A 15905-nucleotide genomic window follows, 5' to 3' on the forward strand; every position below is an offset into this window, starting at 1 on the left:
CGGGAAAACCGGCGGGAAGCGACGGAGCCCAAGGAGTGCCCAGGTAAGTGGCGGTGGTCAGCGGGCGTGAGGAGTGAAGGTAGCGGCATGGGTAGCGACCAGGAAGCAGCAGGTGTTACCTGGGAGGCGGAGGCGAGATGCAGGCAGCGGCGTCAGGTAGGTGGTGAGGAGCGGCAAACAGGCGTCAGGCAGCGGAGGCAGGTAGGTAGCAGCAGTGGGAGGGAGCGTCCGTCTGTGAAGGCACAGGGGGTCGCACTGACCAGCCCGCGGGGTCCCCTTAAATAAGGAGCCGGGAGGGAGGGTCAGCGGGAGCGGGGTGGCCAATGGGCAGGGAGGCGGGGCGGGACTGAAGGAGGAGGCGGGAGTGGGAGTGTGCGCCTGGGGCAGCGGCGCCGAGAAAAAACGGCGGGAAAACCGGCGGGAAGCGACGGAGCCCAAGGAGTGACCAGGTAGGTGGCGGTGGTCAGCGGGCGTGAGGAGTGAAGGTAGCGGCGTGGGTAGCGACCAGGAAGCAGCAGGCGTTACCTGGGAGGCGGAGGCGATATGCAGGCAGCGGCGTCAGGTAGGTGGTGAGGAGCGGCAAACAGGTGTCAGGCAGCGGAGGCAGGTAGGTAGCAGCAGTGGGAGGGAGCGTCCGTCTGTGAAGGCACAGGGGGTCGCACTGACCAGCCCGCGGGGTCCCCTTAAATAAGGAGCCGGGAGGGAGGGTCAGCGGGAGGCGGGAGCGGGGTGGCCAATGGGCAGGGAGGGGGGGCGGGACTGAAGGAGGAGGCGGGAGTGGGAGTGTGCGCCTGGGGCAGCGGCGCCGAGAAAAAACGGCGGGAAAACCGGCGGGAAGCGACGGAGCCCAAGGAGTGACCAGGTAAGTGGCGGTGGTCAGCGGGCGTGAGGAGTGAAGGTAGCGGCGTGGGTAGCGACCAGGAAGCAGCAGGCGTTACCTGGGAGGCGGAGGCGAGATGCAGGCAGCGGCGTCAGGTAGGTGGTGAGGAGCGGCAAACAGGCGTCAGGCAGCGGAGGCAGGTAGGTAGCAGCAGTGGGAGGGAGCGTCCGTCTGTGAAGGCACAGGGGGTCGCACTGACCAGCCCGCGGGGTCCCCTTAAATGAGGATCCGGGAGGGAGGGTCAGCGGGAGGCGGGAGCGGGGTGGCCAATGGGCAGGGAGGGGGGGCGGGACTGAAGGAGGAGGCGGGAGTGGGAGTGTGCGCCTGGGGCAGCGGCGCCGAGAAAAAACGGCGGGAAAACCGGCGGGAAGCGACGGAGCCCAAGGAGTGACCAGGTAAGTGGCGGTGGTCAGCGGGCATGAGGAGTGAAGGTAGCGGCGTGGGTAGCGACCAGGAAGCAGCAGGCGTTACCTGGGAGGTGGAGGCGAGATGCAGGCAGCGGCGTCAGGTAGGTGGTGAGGAGCGGCAAACAGGCGTCAGGCAGCGGAGGCAGGTAGGTAGCAGCAGTGGGAGGGAGCGTCCGTCTGTGAAGGCACAGGGGGTTTTCATTCGGGCCACCCATGCATCATGCGTGCTCCATATTTCAAAAAATGCTTCTAGTATGTATGGGACAGCATTTTTTCAGAGACTCCTCATGTCCCCCATATGCCACCATTGTCCACCCTTAGGCCAAGAATTACCGCCAAAACGCCAAGGAGCCTGACTCCTACGGGCCCTGTGATGTGCCTCGTCAAGCTGGCTTCTACAAGTAACCTGACCAGCAGCTTTTCAGATTCTCGCGACTAGGAGCGATTATCCGCGCCTCTTGCTGGATCCCTTGGGACCTTAATTCACGTCCCTTCCAACACTACTTCTGCAGGTCCTAACTTAGCTGCCTTGGACTCTGCCACACCTGGCTTTCCGACAGTGTGACCTCTCGCCACTGCCATATAAGTAACAGTAACCTGGTCCTAATGATGGCCTAACACTTCTACAGGCCGAAACGCCGTCGACTTTTACAGCGGAATTCTCGGCGCTCCCCTCTAGGATACCCCACTTGATTGTCTTTGCATTCATTACCATTTATTGTTCGGTTATCCGAACTATGCAAATTTTATCTTCACTTGTTTTTTGTTGCGCCCATCCCTAATGCTGTACATACTTCCTCAAGTGTCACTTGCGCCGTCACAATCTTTCAGGAGAACTTGTGCACAGTATTCCATGGGTTACATGTCGTTAAATGTAACGCAGTGTCACCTTTCCATATGTTTGATCATATGAAGCTAAATATGTCAAATATGTTTATTTACTAAAATACAATTTATGTTACAAAAGAATTTTGTCTCCCTAGGTTTCTCCCCTTTTTTATTCAATTCTCAGCAATCAATTGTGCTATATGTAACTGACCTCCAAATAACACCCTTTTGAGACATTCTTGTATGTTAAAAATACTAGCATCAACATTTTTCAATGGATCTACCCTATTCCTAGAATTATCTCCGGTATGCCAGGGCTTGCATTTTACCATGGGTGCCATCCCTCACAAGAATTACCTCCAAAAAGTCAGTGACAGTAGGAAGCCAAGAATTTCCTCCAGTATGCCATGGACAGCTGAAGACTGTCAGCATAATACACACTCACACAGGCTGGCTCCCTCATACTTGTTCACCTTCACTATCTTGTTCTAAATCACTCACATTAACACTTTCCTTGTAACTCATAGTCACTCCCATTCTCTCCTACAAATATGCTGACATACTCATACACACCCACTTACTCTCTCTTACTGTCTCTCATATTTTTACTTTCCCTCATTGATTCTCACTCTCACTTTCTCACACGCACACTCTCACACTACTTCGCTCTCAATGCCCCTCACTCACTCATTCTAACATGCTCGTACTAACACAACCTCACTCACTCTCACTTCCTCACTTATCCCCTCTCACTCATTCTCCCTCCCTCTCTCAATCATTCTCACTCATACTTTCTGTCACTCACTCTCCCACTCACTCTCAGTAACCCACACTTACATGCACAATCTCATTAAGTCACAAAAAAACTCACATATACACTCTTCTCATTTGCACTCACTGAGTCTCACTCACTTTCACTCACTCCCATTACCGTACAATTGAACTCACCAATACTCACACACACTCACTTTAATTGATTCTCACTCCTCTATCGCATATGCACACTGTCCTGTAATGCTCTCTCTCTCTCTCTTACTGTCACTAACTGATTCTCAGTCATTCACACACACTCACAAAGACACTCACACATATTCACTCACACTCTTTCTCACTTCCACTTACTCAGTCCTCCTGGCCTACTCCTTCTAACTCACTCACTCACTCAACCAAACCCATTCTCACTTTCACACTTCCCTGTGCCACTCATTCCCTCTTCCTCTCACTCATTCTCACCCATTCTGAGTTTCACTCACTCTCACTCACTGTGACACACTTCTCACTTACATATACCCCCCCCAAACACTCTGACACTGATTCTCACTCACTCTCACACACACATTCACTCACACATGGTCACTCTAACACATTAATTCTCTAAGACTTCCACTCACAAATGCACAGAGCAACAACTTTAGAATAATTTATTTTACTAACCTTGCCTCTGCTGATGACTCCTCCATTGCAGCAGCAGGGCAGGATCAAGGGCTGGACACAGGATCCAGCAAGGCATTGTACAAATTAGGAGCCAGAAAAGGCAGTAGGTGACAAGAACTTGAGCCCTAAAGCTCTCTCCCAGTTTCTGATAAGGCTGGGTTTTCAGCACTATCCATCTCTCCAAGCTTGTGATCATGTTGGAAACCCAACTGTATTCAAAGCTGGGCTAAGGCTTCCCTAGTAAAGTGCATTACACATGCTCAGGGCCTGTACATTAAATGCTACTAGTGAACCTGCACTGTTTGTGCCACCCACCAGAGTAGCCCTCTAATCATGTCTCAGGCCTGCCACTGAAGGGCCTGTGTGTGCAGTTAATGCCACTTCGACTTGGCATTTAGAACGACTTGCCAAGCCGTTAACTCCCCTTTTATTATAGACAGATCACCCCTAAGGTAGGGCCCTTGGTAGCCCTATGGGCAACGTGCTGTGTAAGGAAAAGGTAGGACATGTACCTTTATTTTTTGCATGTCCTGTCAGTGACAAACAGCCAATCTTGTTTTTCACTGCTGTGAGGCCTACTCCTCTCATAGGTTAGCATTGGGAATTTCCTTATACACTTTTAAGTGGTAATTCCTGATCAGAAAGGGGTAGTTTTTTACGTTCAATGTGTTTAGAATGGTAATGATAATTCCTCCTTACTGGTGAAGTTGGATTTCACATTACTGTTTTAGAAATGCCACTTTTGTAATGTGGATATTTCTCTGTCCTTATAATTCGGTGTGCTTTGCAGCCTGTCTCCAATAAACGTCTGGGCATGGTGACAGCTATACTTTGTGCATTCCCTCTAGACAGCCACAAATACAGGAAGGTGAGGCTCATCTGCATTCTGATCACTTATCTGCAATCTTATGGGTCTTCCTGGGCAGGGAGGAATGGGAGGGACAGACACTTATACTCCAAAGGGTAGTGGCCTGACCCCACACAAAGGGTGATCACCCTCACAGATAGCCTGGTAGACAGGACTGGGTTGAGAGGGATCCTTGTGCACTTCAGAGCGCTTTTTTGAAGTCACCCCCTACATCAAAGGCACTATTGGCTATAAGTACTGGGTCTCTGACCCCCTAAAATCAGACACTTCTGGATCTGGAAAAGACTTTTGCAATTCTGCTGGTGCTGCTGGACTCTGCCATCTGTGAGTCCCAACCTTGCCTGAGATGCCTCTCCAGCTCTGAACCTCAAAATTGGGTCCTACAGCTGTGTTGCTTCAAAATCAAAACATCTCCTGCCTGCATACAGCAGAACCAGCACGTCAACCCGGTTGCAGGAGTAAAATCAGTGCATCGCATCAGAACCAGCACTTTGCCTTAAGAGATGGATGCATCGGACAGCGTGTCGCTGCTGCTGCAGCTTGGTGAGATCAAGCATCCCCTTGACTGCATAACAGAATCTCATGCATCGCTCAACGGCCATCAGCTCTGGCACCCATCTTAGGAACTGATGCTTCACCTCAGGTCAGCGTAGGATAAAGTAACCTTTTCAGTGCTACTTGCTTCTAAGCGCTTTACTGCATTTATTCCTTTAAAATTCAGTATCTCAACTTCTACTAATTGGAATTTTGTCATTTCAGTCTTGTTTTGTTCACAATGTAATAATATATTTTTATTAACCTGTGTGGAGTATTTTTATTGGTGCATTCATTGTATTACTCTGTGTGTGTGTGTGTTGCACAAATACTTTATACATTGCCTCTTTAGCTAAGCCTGACTGCTGTGCGCCAAGCTACCAGAGGGTGAGCACAGGTAATCTTTTAGTGTGTACGTAGCTTAACCTGACTATTGTGATGGTTCCTCCCTGGCCTGGGTTTATACCTCAGCCAACCAGGAATTCCATTTCTAACACTGCCACTGTTATAATTGGTGACAAAAATGTCTTAGAAGGCACCCATGCATTTTCACTACTGGCACAACAACCATCCACCATGAGTGTGTCCACTGGATGCAGGGAGAAAATAAAAGTGAAGCTACAATCAAATCTCAGACAAGACACTTAAATACCCATAATCCTTAGGCTGTAACCAGAATCTTTTTGCTGACCTTCAGTTTTGGAAGGCAACACAATTTGGAATATAGCACAACAATTACATGTACGGTAGCCTTTTTAAACTATGCACTGGGGGACTTAATCTATGCACTATTTACTCACCCAGATACTCCAGAGTAGAAATGTAAGTCCTGATTCTCTGTTACAAATGTTATAGTTCAATTCAAAACAAGGAGCACAGGCTCTTACCATCAGTACATGCCTTTTCTAAGACCCTGAGTAGTGATGGTTTTCCAGTGGAACTATATATCGAACTATGTGACCTTATCAGGCTGGTCTTGTTTGAACTTTACAAGGAAATGTCTGGAAATAGTAGCATAACATGTCTCTAAAAGAGAGCATGATAACACTTTTGTATATCCAAAAGGGGAAGAGAGAATACCTCAAGTATTGGAGGCCAATCTGACTTCTGAATGTGGACTACAAGATCCTAGTGAAGGTAATGGCCAACTATCAGAAGAAGATAATTATGAAGTTAGTCTATCCTGACCAGTTCTGTTGGATAAGAGGGCAACACATTATGGGTAGTCTGACCTTACATCAGGATATAATCGTATATGTCAGAGACCAGAAGGTCCAGGCAGCCTTCATTGGTCTAGACCAGGAAAAAGCATTTGAATTTGTTTCCCTTGAGTTTGTAAATCAAACACTCAGGACTCTGGTACTGGGGGACTTCGTCTGTGTCATGGTAAACACAATATATAGAAACATCTCTAGACCCCATTTGGTAAATGGATGGAAAAAAAAACTTTGGCAGTCCAGTCTCATTCAGCCACACTGTTCACCCCTTATGTTTGTGCAATAGAACTCCCCACCAAACACATCAGGCAGAACAAGGACTTCAGACAGTGACAGTGCAAGGCAGTGGAGGCAAAGGTGAAAAAAATTCTCAGTCTACATGAACAATGTCTTCGGCTTCTGTGTGACCAGACACTCAGTGAGCACGATATAGAGAATTTGCATCAAATTCAAAAAAACATCCAGAGCACAGATCAGCAGTGCCAAGTTAGAAATCCTGGTCTTCGGTTCTTGGGACCCCACCCATGACCAACTGCCATTCCCCAGCAAGCAGGACTTCATGAAGAACCTTGGTATCTGGTTTGGGGGTGAAGAAAGCATGGGATGAATGGCTTGTGATGGCAGAGGGCAAAGCAGAAGCAGGGACTCTGGATCCTCAAGAACCTGATGACTGAAGAGAAGACTCATGTTCACATGGCACTGCCAGTACACTAGAACATTGCCTGAGTCTAGCTGGTGAAACACAGAATAGCAAAAGCCATTAAGTGAAGACAGAGGTGACGTACAAGACCCACCAGAAGGGAGGCAAAGGGATACCACAATCTTGATAGGGCATTTCCTGTGCCACTGTGTGAGGAGCACCGAGCAAAACAAAAATGAAAGCCATGCTGTTTCCTAATGATACAGTTCCTCCTTCTGCCAATGCATAGGCACTTCAGATGGACAGAATAGGCGAGCCTCTTTTCCTGCAACTGGACTATGCCACAGTACTATGCAGTAGTGGAGAGGTGCCTGTAGGAGTTTGGACTGGAAGCAGCAACCCCAGACCAGTAGACTCTGATTATCATCCAAGCATGGATCTGGGCAAAGGATATCAGTGAGCAGATCAGCGCCCTGCCCTCCAACAATAGCAGACCATTTGTGGGAGAGCATTGCCTCTAGATGCCTAACCAACAAAGACAAGGACATCAACTGGATGACATTCCAAGGGGGCCTGCCAGTGAGAGTATTCATGAACGCAAGAGGGCGTAAAGCCTAAAATTTATTTCCAAGAGGATGAATGGGACACAAGATTACCTATTACCTCTTCTGGGGTGCAACTATTCCAGGGACCTGCTAAGGGCATAAAGTATGGGTTTCGGTCCCTGATACCTACAAAGACCATCACCGTTGAATTGGTAATGTATGGGCTGGTCCCAGGGATGTGTGCACTGGGACATCTCCAGGACTGATGTAATCTCAAGTGCTGTTTTAACAATTTTTTCCTGTTTTTCAGAAACTGCCTAAACTAGGGAAGGAGTTCTCAACCATGATCTGCTGCAATATGTTATAACTGATGGATCAACCAAGGACAGTGATGAAGATACTTGAGTATCTGAAGGGGATTTTCCTTTGGCTGAATGCCGTACACATTGGGGGTTGGCTTCCTGCAGTGGGTTGAGCACAGTGCCAACCCATCACTACACACTGGTGAAGGCTGTGCAAAGCAGAGGGATTGGGCACCCGTGGGGTTGGATATACAGCATTGAGCCAGGCGCAAGACCCACTGGAAGGGTGAAGGCCATGCACAGATGGGGGGCATGCGCAGCCAGGGTTGGCCACTCCCAGGGGTTTGGGTGCAGGGCCTGGCAGCAATGATGTCATTTAACATGTCATGAGTGATGCAATATGTGAGATCATAAACAGTGCATGATGGAGGAACAAGTTACAGTTAGCTCCCTGAACTGAAACTGGCGAATTTCAGGGTTTTATCAGCTTTTTAACCTTAGTTATTAACTCATTTCAACACCTAACTATGAACTCACCTTTAACATTTGTTTTTTTAATCAGTAAATGTATATGTAAAACGTTGCTTACCCTGTAACCATCTGCTCATAGCATGTAGTGCAGTAGAGGCACATGCTCTACATCCTCCTGCCAGCTATTGTTGATCCCAGACATTTGCTATTTGTTTTTCTTCTAAGAAGTTCAGGAGTGGCAAACAGATCTCTCTACCATGGATGCACTTTTAAAGGACTTGTGGATAGAGTTTCCACTTGTGTACATGTTGATGAGTCCTGCTGATCAGGTCTGCAAAGTCATTGTCCACTCCCGGAAGATGCTCTGCCAAGCGGTGTCTGCTGTTGCCGGCTGCCCAATGCCAAATGTCCCATGGTCACTCCTAAAGCTGGGAGCAGTGAGTGCCCCCCTGCTTCTGAATGTAGAGCATTGCTGTCACGTTTTCTGTCTTTAAGAGTTCAGTTTTGTCCTGGAGAATTAGTAGAAATGCTCTGAGTGCTAGTTTGACGGCTAGCATTTCCAAGTAGTTGATGTTGAGGCCTTGGTGCTGAGAAATCAAGATATCTTGGATTGTCATGTGATAAAGGTAGGCACCCCACCCAATGAGTAAGGCATCAGTGGTAATGGTCACTTGTGGAATAGGTTCTAGAAAGGGCCTGCTGGTGCATAGATTGTTGCTGTTCCACCAGCGGGGGGAATGCTGGGCCCTTGTGATCACCAACACTAGAGCATCCCAATGTCCTTACGCTTTTGCCCAGTGCCATGATAGACACTCTTGTACTGGTCGTATGCCCAATCTGGTGTTTGGGACGATTGCTATGCAAGAATCCTGCATGCTCAACAGTTCATACAGTGATGTGACAGTTTGTTTGAAATAGAGGCAGCAGATGCTGGCATGCCATCACCCTCTTTAGTTCTGGAGATGCAACTCTTTCTTGATGATGGTGGAACCAGCTTGTGCAGAAGAGACACTGCTGCTTGACTGGGTGCTAGGCATTGGGCTTCTCTTCTGCTCTTTATCAGCCAGTCATCTAGACATGGAAACACATGAATGGCATGTCTGTGTAGAGGGGCTGCCATGACTACCAGACACTTGGCAAATACCCTTTGGGCTGTTGTAAACATGAAAGTACGAGCCTTGAACTGATAGTATTCTCCACTTACCATGAAGCAAATGTACTAATTGTGCGCTGGGGGCAGATTTACAAGCCCCTTGCACCACTTCTGCATCACTTTTCCCATGTTAAAAATGACGCAAAAGTGGTGCAAGGGCCTTGTAACTAAGCCCCTGAATATATAGGGATGTGAAAGTATGAGTCTTTCATATCCAACGCAGCCATGAAGTCGCCTTCTTGTAGCAAGGGGATGACATCTTACAATGTGATAACGTGAAAATGTTTAGAGGAAATGAACCCGTTTAATGGCCGGAAGTCAAGTATCAGCCAGGGCATGCCATCCATTTCGAGAATAAGACAGTAGAGGCAATAGACACCTTCTCCATGGCACCCTTTGCCAAGAACAGATGTACCTCTTCCTCCAGGAGAAGGAAATTGTCTGAATTTTGTACTCAATAGGGTGGGATGTTGGAAGGGGTTGTGAGGAATTTGAGATAGTGCCTTTCCCATGCTGTAGAGAGGATGCACTGCTCAAAGGTGATGTTTTCACATTGTGACAGAAATTGAGATATCCTTTCCCCGACAGGCATAATCGGGAGGAGGGGAGTGAAGTCACTGTTGATTAGCAGAGGAGCCCTTGGTGGAACCACCTCTATCTTTGCCTCTGCCATTGACTCTGCAGGCACCCAGATGAAAGACACAAGATTCAAGATTTGGTGAGTACTCGTGACATCTCTGTGGTGTTCAACAGCTACTTTCTTGGTTACTAGAATTTTGCAATGTCTCTCACCCTTGTCGCCTTTAATTATATTTGTGTTCCTGGGGGTGTAACAGCTCCCATCTGTGATGTGCCTTACGCTAATAGCAGGAGCGGAGGTCTCACCCACTTTTAAACATAGAGTACATGAGTCATTGTTTTACAATGAATATTATCGGAGGTGCAAAGTGATAATAGAAGACTGTGGATGTTATCCATCACACAGTTAATTAAACCTTATGAATAGGCACATAGCAGCATTAATTATTATATTTCAACAGTATGTTCTACAAATCTTGCTCTCAATACAGAAGATGGTAAATTGTACTGGATGGTAGAAATGCATCGTTGGAAATAATGTAACTCTAGCCTTCACAAGCAACAAGAAAATTCCTCAATTCTCTGACCCAAGATCTAGTTACACAGGATATTCTTCCCAAATCAACCCATTTTCATTTTTCATTAATGGCCATACAGGTACAACAGTGCATTACAACATGCCTAGGGCAATCAGGTGGCGCCCTGGCACTGGAGGCATATTTCAGTCATGGCCTCTCATTTAAAACCTACTGTATTAGATTTGTAGTTGTGGTTCACTTGAAACTACATGTTGGATTGAAATACTTCAGTACAGGGCTGGCTGTAGACCAGTGCGACCGGTGCGGTGCCACTGGGCGCTAACCAGGAGGGGGCACTGACCGGGGAGGGGGGTGCTGTGTTTAGCAATTACTTATGAATTTAAAGCACCTGCTGCAGAGTTCCTACTACGTCCAGTTTTCAGACAGCAATAAAAATGTCAAGATAACTCTTGTGATTAATGTTCCTGCTAGACAGAGAGATCGGAGTGTTGTCTAGGGGCAGTTTTGACTCACCATAAAGTTGCGAAGAGGGTTATTATGCCTGCTGCAAAGAACATAGCTGTATTTTATGTGGATAGCTGAGTGGATTAATAAAGCCTCCTTTGCCAGCGCTTTAAAGCAAATTAAAGGTATGTGAGAGAGGGGTTATGGTGAGATGAGGGGCACTTTTGCCAGGTGGTAGTGAGAGAATCCGAGGAGAAGTTATTGAGGAGGGGGGAGGACACAAAAAAGACTCTAAAGGCAGCCCTGCTGCAGTACAAAGGTATATGAAGGGAAGAAAGTATTAAGACATGGTGCCCCTAGGGACATGCAAATGTCAGATAATTCTAAACACACCTGACAGACAGATGAATCAGTCTTCGTTGTAAGTCATACGGAATATTTTCTGAAACACTGTAAGTCAGCAGGAGCTCACCCAAATCCTACTCTTTGGGTGTCTGTGTTTTAGCGTGTGTAGGAAACAATAAGCAGCACCAGCTGAGCTGTTATGTGGGACTGGAGATGTAAAAATTATAGACAGAACCACCCTTCAAAGGGCTACCATCTCTGGGAAGAACTTCCATTCTTCCAGCAACTCTCACTGCCTCAAATCAGTGCATCATTTGAAAATATATAAATAAGTGCAGGGGCCCATAGTTTTTCTTGTGAACCCACGACAGGCACTGCGGAATAACTTGGTTGCCAAATACTTAGGTTTCCTAGTCCTGATCCACCTGATGCCCCTTGCATCCATTACCCCACACGTCCTGGCTCTTTATCTCAGTTCTGACATTTTTTTGCATCCCTGCTTTCTCCCTTTGCCTCCGTTTTCCTGCCTTTCGCTTTAACCTTCTGCCTTTTTTCTAAAGTTTACTTTCTTGCTGTAAGTCAAAGTCTGATGATGGAAAACAAGTACCATCCCCAAAATCTTGCAGCATTTTCATTGTGGAGAAGGTGCTCCTTGTGACCTCATTGGCAAGTGGTGTCATGGAGAGATCCCAGACAATGTTTACTCCTAGGTTTCTCAATACTGTTTATGATATTGTCCACAAGTCATGACCTCTGACGTTGGAGTGCTATGACTTGTAGAGGTCTTCTGGGCCCTTCATTAAACTTTATGTAAGAATGAAATTGACCCCAAATCAATGATGTGTTTTTCAGCCTTTTTGGGGCACTTTGATGTGATGTTGCTGACATGCATTGTGTTATGAAGCCCTAAGGATAACTAAAAACTAACTCCCTGGACTATGGAGAAAGGGGCATTGTGGGGTTTGGGTCAAAGTAACAATGGGCAATAAAACCTCTATTTCAGAACCTGATAGATTGTAGAATTGTGCGAACCATGTGGTCCATAATGGTTGATGCTCAAACATAGGGCTTTGACAGTGAAAAACTGCATGAGCAAAGTTGACACTTGTCCCTTGATTTTAGAATGGGAACCTTTACAGACTTGCAGGTTCATGACTTGAAGAATTACACTTCACAAGTGTTGCATGCATGTTTGTGGCGGAGAAGCAGGGCTGACAGTAAGCTTTCAGTCTTATTTGCTTTCACATTTTTGTATTCAATGACGAATCTGCTAAGTCGTGGTAAAAATATTCTTTGTGACACCAAATACTTCTACAGTGCTTTAAAAATAACAGTTAATCGCCTCATCAGTAAATACAAGGTCCATAAAATACCGCAGACCTATTATGTTTCTCCTTCAGATTTCGACAAAATCAGACCCAGAATTACGGTTGCCACTGTAATTTCTAATTTATCAGGAGATTCTCTGAGTTCAACAAGTACTCCCTGTGTATTCTGCACCCCCAGGGTGAACAGGATCACTGGCATTGTTAACTCTGGAACTGTAGAATTAATACCCCTTGCACAGTGGAACCCTTAATGAGGCCCTAAATATGAAAAAGGAGAGAAGAGGATGAGTCTAGAATGAGGACTGGGAATATGAATGACCTACAGTGTGAGCATTACAATGGAACTCAGGACTTGACATCTATCAGATGGGGACAGAGGCTGCAGCACTTTACCTTAATCTTTCAAACCATTATATTGATCCTTTTTGGAGTGCATTTGAAAACCTTATTACAGCTAGAATATGTAGATAATTACAATTTTTTAATATGTATGAATGATTTGAAGCATCATATATTGTGGCCCAGGTTTGTGAAGATTAACGGAAGGGCTCCGAATCGGATTCGGGTTTGCCGAATCTGATCCGGAACCCTTGTTTCATTTACCAATGACTGATTCCAATGCCTGGAAACCGTTAGGGCTGTCCGAATCGGTTCCAAAAGGCATTCAGGCAGGTGGCGTCGTTCGGAGCCGAATCGTCCAGCTCGATTGACTCGTTTTTCTGAGCGAGCAAATATGATGACTGATTCAGATAGCCGTTTCGAATCGGTTTCTCTGGAACTAATCGGCTGCCGGAATCGCTCTTTGGCGGCCCATAGCAGGCCCCCCTTCATCCGGGGCCCTCTGAATTGGGCCTGTGGGGGTACCCAAGGGACCCCCCTGTCCAACCATTCACAGTGTGGCAGGCACCATGGGGTGCCCACCACAAGATGCACGATTTTCCCCAGCCACCCCTTTCTTCAATGGGAGCATGTGTTCTCATACGGAACACAGGCTTCCATAGAAGTCAATGGGAGTCTGACCAACTCGTATCCAGAAGCATCCAGATACATCCAAATCGCTCGGTCGGACTCCCCCCATCCAAGTCATTTCGAAAGCTTTACAGAACCGATTCAGTCGGAATGCTTTCCGAACGAGATCCAATTCGACTCCTAAGTGTTGTGTATAGAGAACAATGACTAAAAATGGGAGATGAAAGGAGGCAACTTACCTGAATGATCCTTGTCGATTATATTGAAAATGATTTCCAGGTCTGTCCTGTATCTGCATAGGGTTTCTACCAAGGACGGTTGCACCTATTTACAGCAGAAAAAGAGATACATTTACATAACATATGCATTTGTTGTGTCTGTGAGGTTTTAGCTAGGAGCAACGTAAGTTTGGGACATTGTATGGTCAAGTTTAAAATTGTTTTTATTATCCTATTTAGTTGTTAAAATGTTGCGGAGAAATAATAAACTTGCAGAATTAGGTAGGTGATGTGGCCTAGTGGTGACATTCAGGTACAACACTAGATTACAAACAAAATAGCACTGGGAGTGACATCATGAAAAATTACATCAGCCATATCATAAACCTTACTTTAATGGCTATGGGTCTATTTTCTAATTCATTAAATGTTATGATTTACCTAAAGAACAATAAGTCTAATCAGTTACATGGAATTCTTTTTGATATCACAAAGTATTACTTCAAAAGTTTTACTCACCACCCTAAGAAAATTGAAAAATTAAAGAAGTTACTACAGAAATTTGAAAAACAAATCCAAAATAAATAGGGTAGGGAAAGAGCAGGAAAATGAATAGGAAAAAGGAGCTATGGTAAGTTACCCCATAAGAATAAAAAAGTAGAAAAGAAAAAAAAAAGATATGTGAAAAACAAAAAATGAATGAACAGAATGAAAAAGGAAAAAAAGGGTATGTTATGTTAGCAGAATTTATAAAGCACTAACTATTGCGCGAAGGTGTCAAGCCGCTAACTCTGTGGAAAAAAGGAAACAGAAAGAAAGCCCAGGGGGACAACTTATTTCAGGAAAGGCCTGGTTTTCAAAGCTTTCCTGAAACTGAGCAAGTTGGAGATGGATCTGATATCGGACGGAAGACTGTTCCATGCGTTAGCAGTAGTATTGGTGAAACTTCTGCCGCCCCAGGTGGACCTTTTTAACCTCTGGGGCACCAGTAGTCCAGAAACAGTGGACCAGAGGTTCCTCCCTAGAAGGTACCACTTGAAGGCCTTATTTAAGTAATATGGGCCAGCGACCATGAAGTGCTTTGTGCGCTAGGCAAGGGTCTTTTAATTTGATTCTCTGTCTGGCAGGTAGCCAGTGAGGCTGTCTGATGGCAAGGCAACAGATTTATGTTTGGGGATCCTAGTCAAGGCCCTGGCTGCCGCATTTTGTAGTACCTGAAGCTTATTGCGGGGTTTTTCCTGCGTGTTGAGGTATAGCACTTTACAGTAATCTATTTTAGCCAAAACTAGGGAAGAGAATACTATTTTCTGGGCTCCAACAGGGAGTAAGGGAAAGAGTTTTTTTAAACATGTGAGAACAAAGAAATCAGAGGATGGAACTGCTTTGACATGAGAACTGAGGGTCAGTTTGGTGCCTAAATCACACCAAGGGTTTTTACTTTATTTATAGCAGATGACAAGGCGTAGGAAGTCAGATCAAAACTGAAGGATCTAATCAAAGCTGCCAGGGGTTTAACTTAAACATTATACAAGGTGGGGCTGAGGACGACCGCTTTGGGATGCCAAAAGGCAGGCAAAAAGTATTGGATACAAAGGAATCCAGAGCCACCACCTGTTTCTGCCAGAGAGGAAGGATCCTAGAAGTTTAAGTGCAGAGCCCTTGATACCAACAGCCTGGAGAAGGTCGATCAGTATATTGTTTGCGACCGTGTCAAAGGCTACCGATAAATCAAGCAGCACCACAGCCGCGCTTCCCCCACCATCCACTATCGCATGGATCTCGTGGGTAGATTTTATCAGGGCTCTTTCGGTGCTATGGCTGCTTCTGAAGCCTAATTGGGTTGAGTCTAACAGTTGGTAGTCAAAAAGACAATGAGTGAGTTGCTAATTCAAAACTTTTTTTATGATTTTTGGGCCCAAGGTAAACCTTATATATATATATATATATATATATATATATATATATATATATATATATATATATATATATATATATATATATATATATATATATATATATATATATATATAATTATTAGGGTCATCCTGATTGAGGTTGGATTTTTCAATAGAGGAAAGACAGAAGTCTCTTTCCAAGGTGAGGGGAAGAGTCTAGAAGACAACATAGAGTTGAAGATCGGAGTCAAGCACGATGCCACCGGCTCCTCGGCCAGGTAGAATGTCGGAGGGCAGGGTTCAATAGAA

General features: G+C 45.9%; 1 protein-coding gene across 1 annotated transcript in view; it reads right to left on the reverse strand.

The window, feature by feature from the left end:
• The window catches only part of PPEF1 (protein phosphatase with EF-hand domain 1), a 340599-nt gene that overhangs the window by 5659 nt on the left and 319035 nt on the right, over window positions 1-15905 (reverse strand). The window contains 1 exon segment of the mRNA XM_085622647.1: window positions 13723-13807. Within this exon segment, the coding sequence (XP_085478773.1) occupies window positions 13723-13807 (85 nt within the window).

This window comes from Triturus cristatus, chromosome 8 (assembly GCF_964204655.1).
Source record: "Triturus cristatus chromosome 8, aTriCri1.1, whole genome shotgun sequence".
Classification (NCBI taxonomy): Eukaryota; Metazoa; Chordata; class Amphibia; order Caudata; family Salamandridae; genus Triturus; species Triturus cristatus.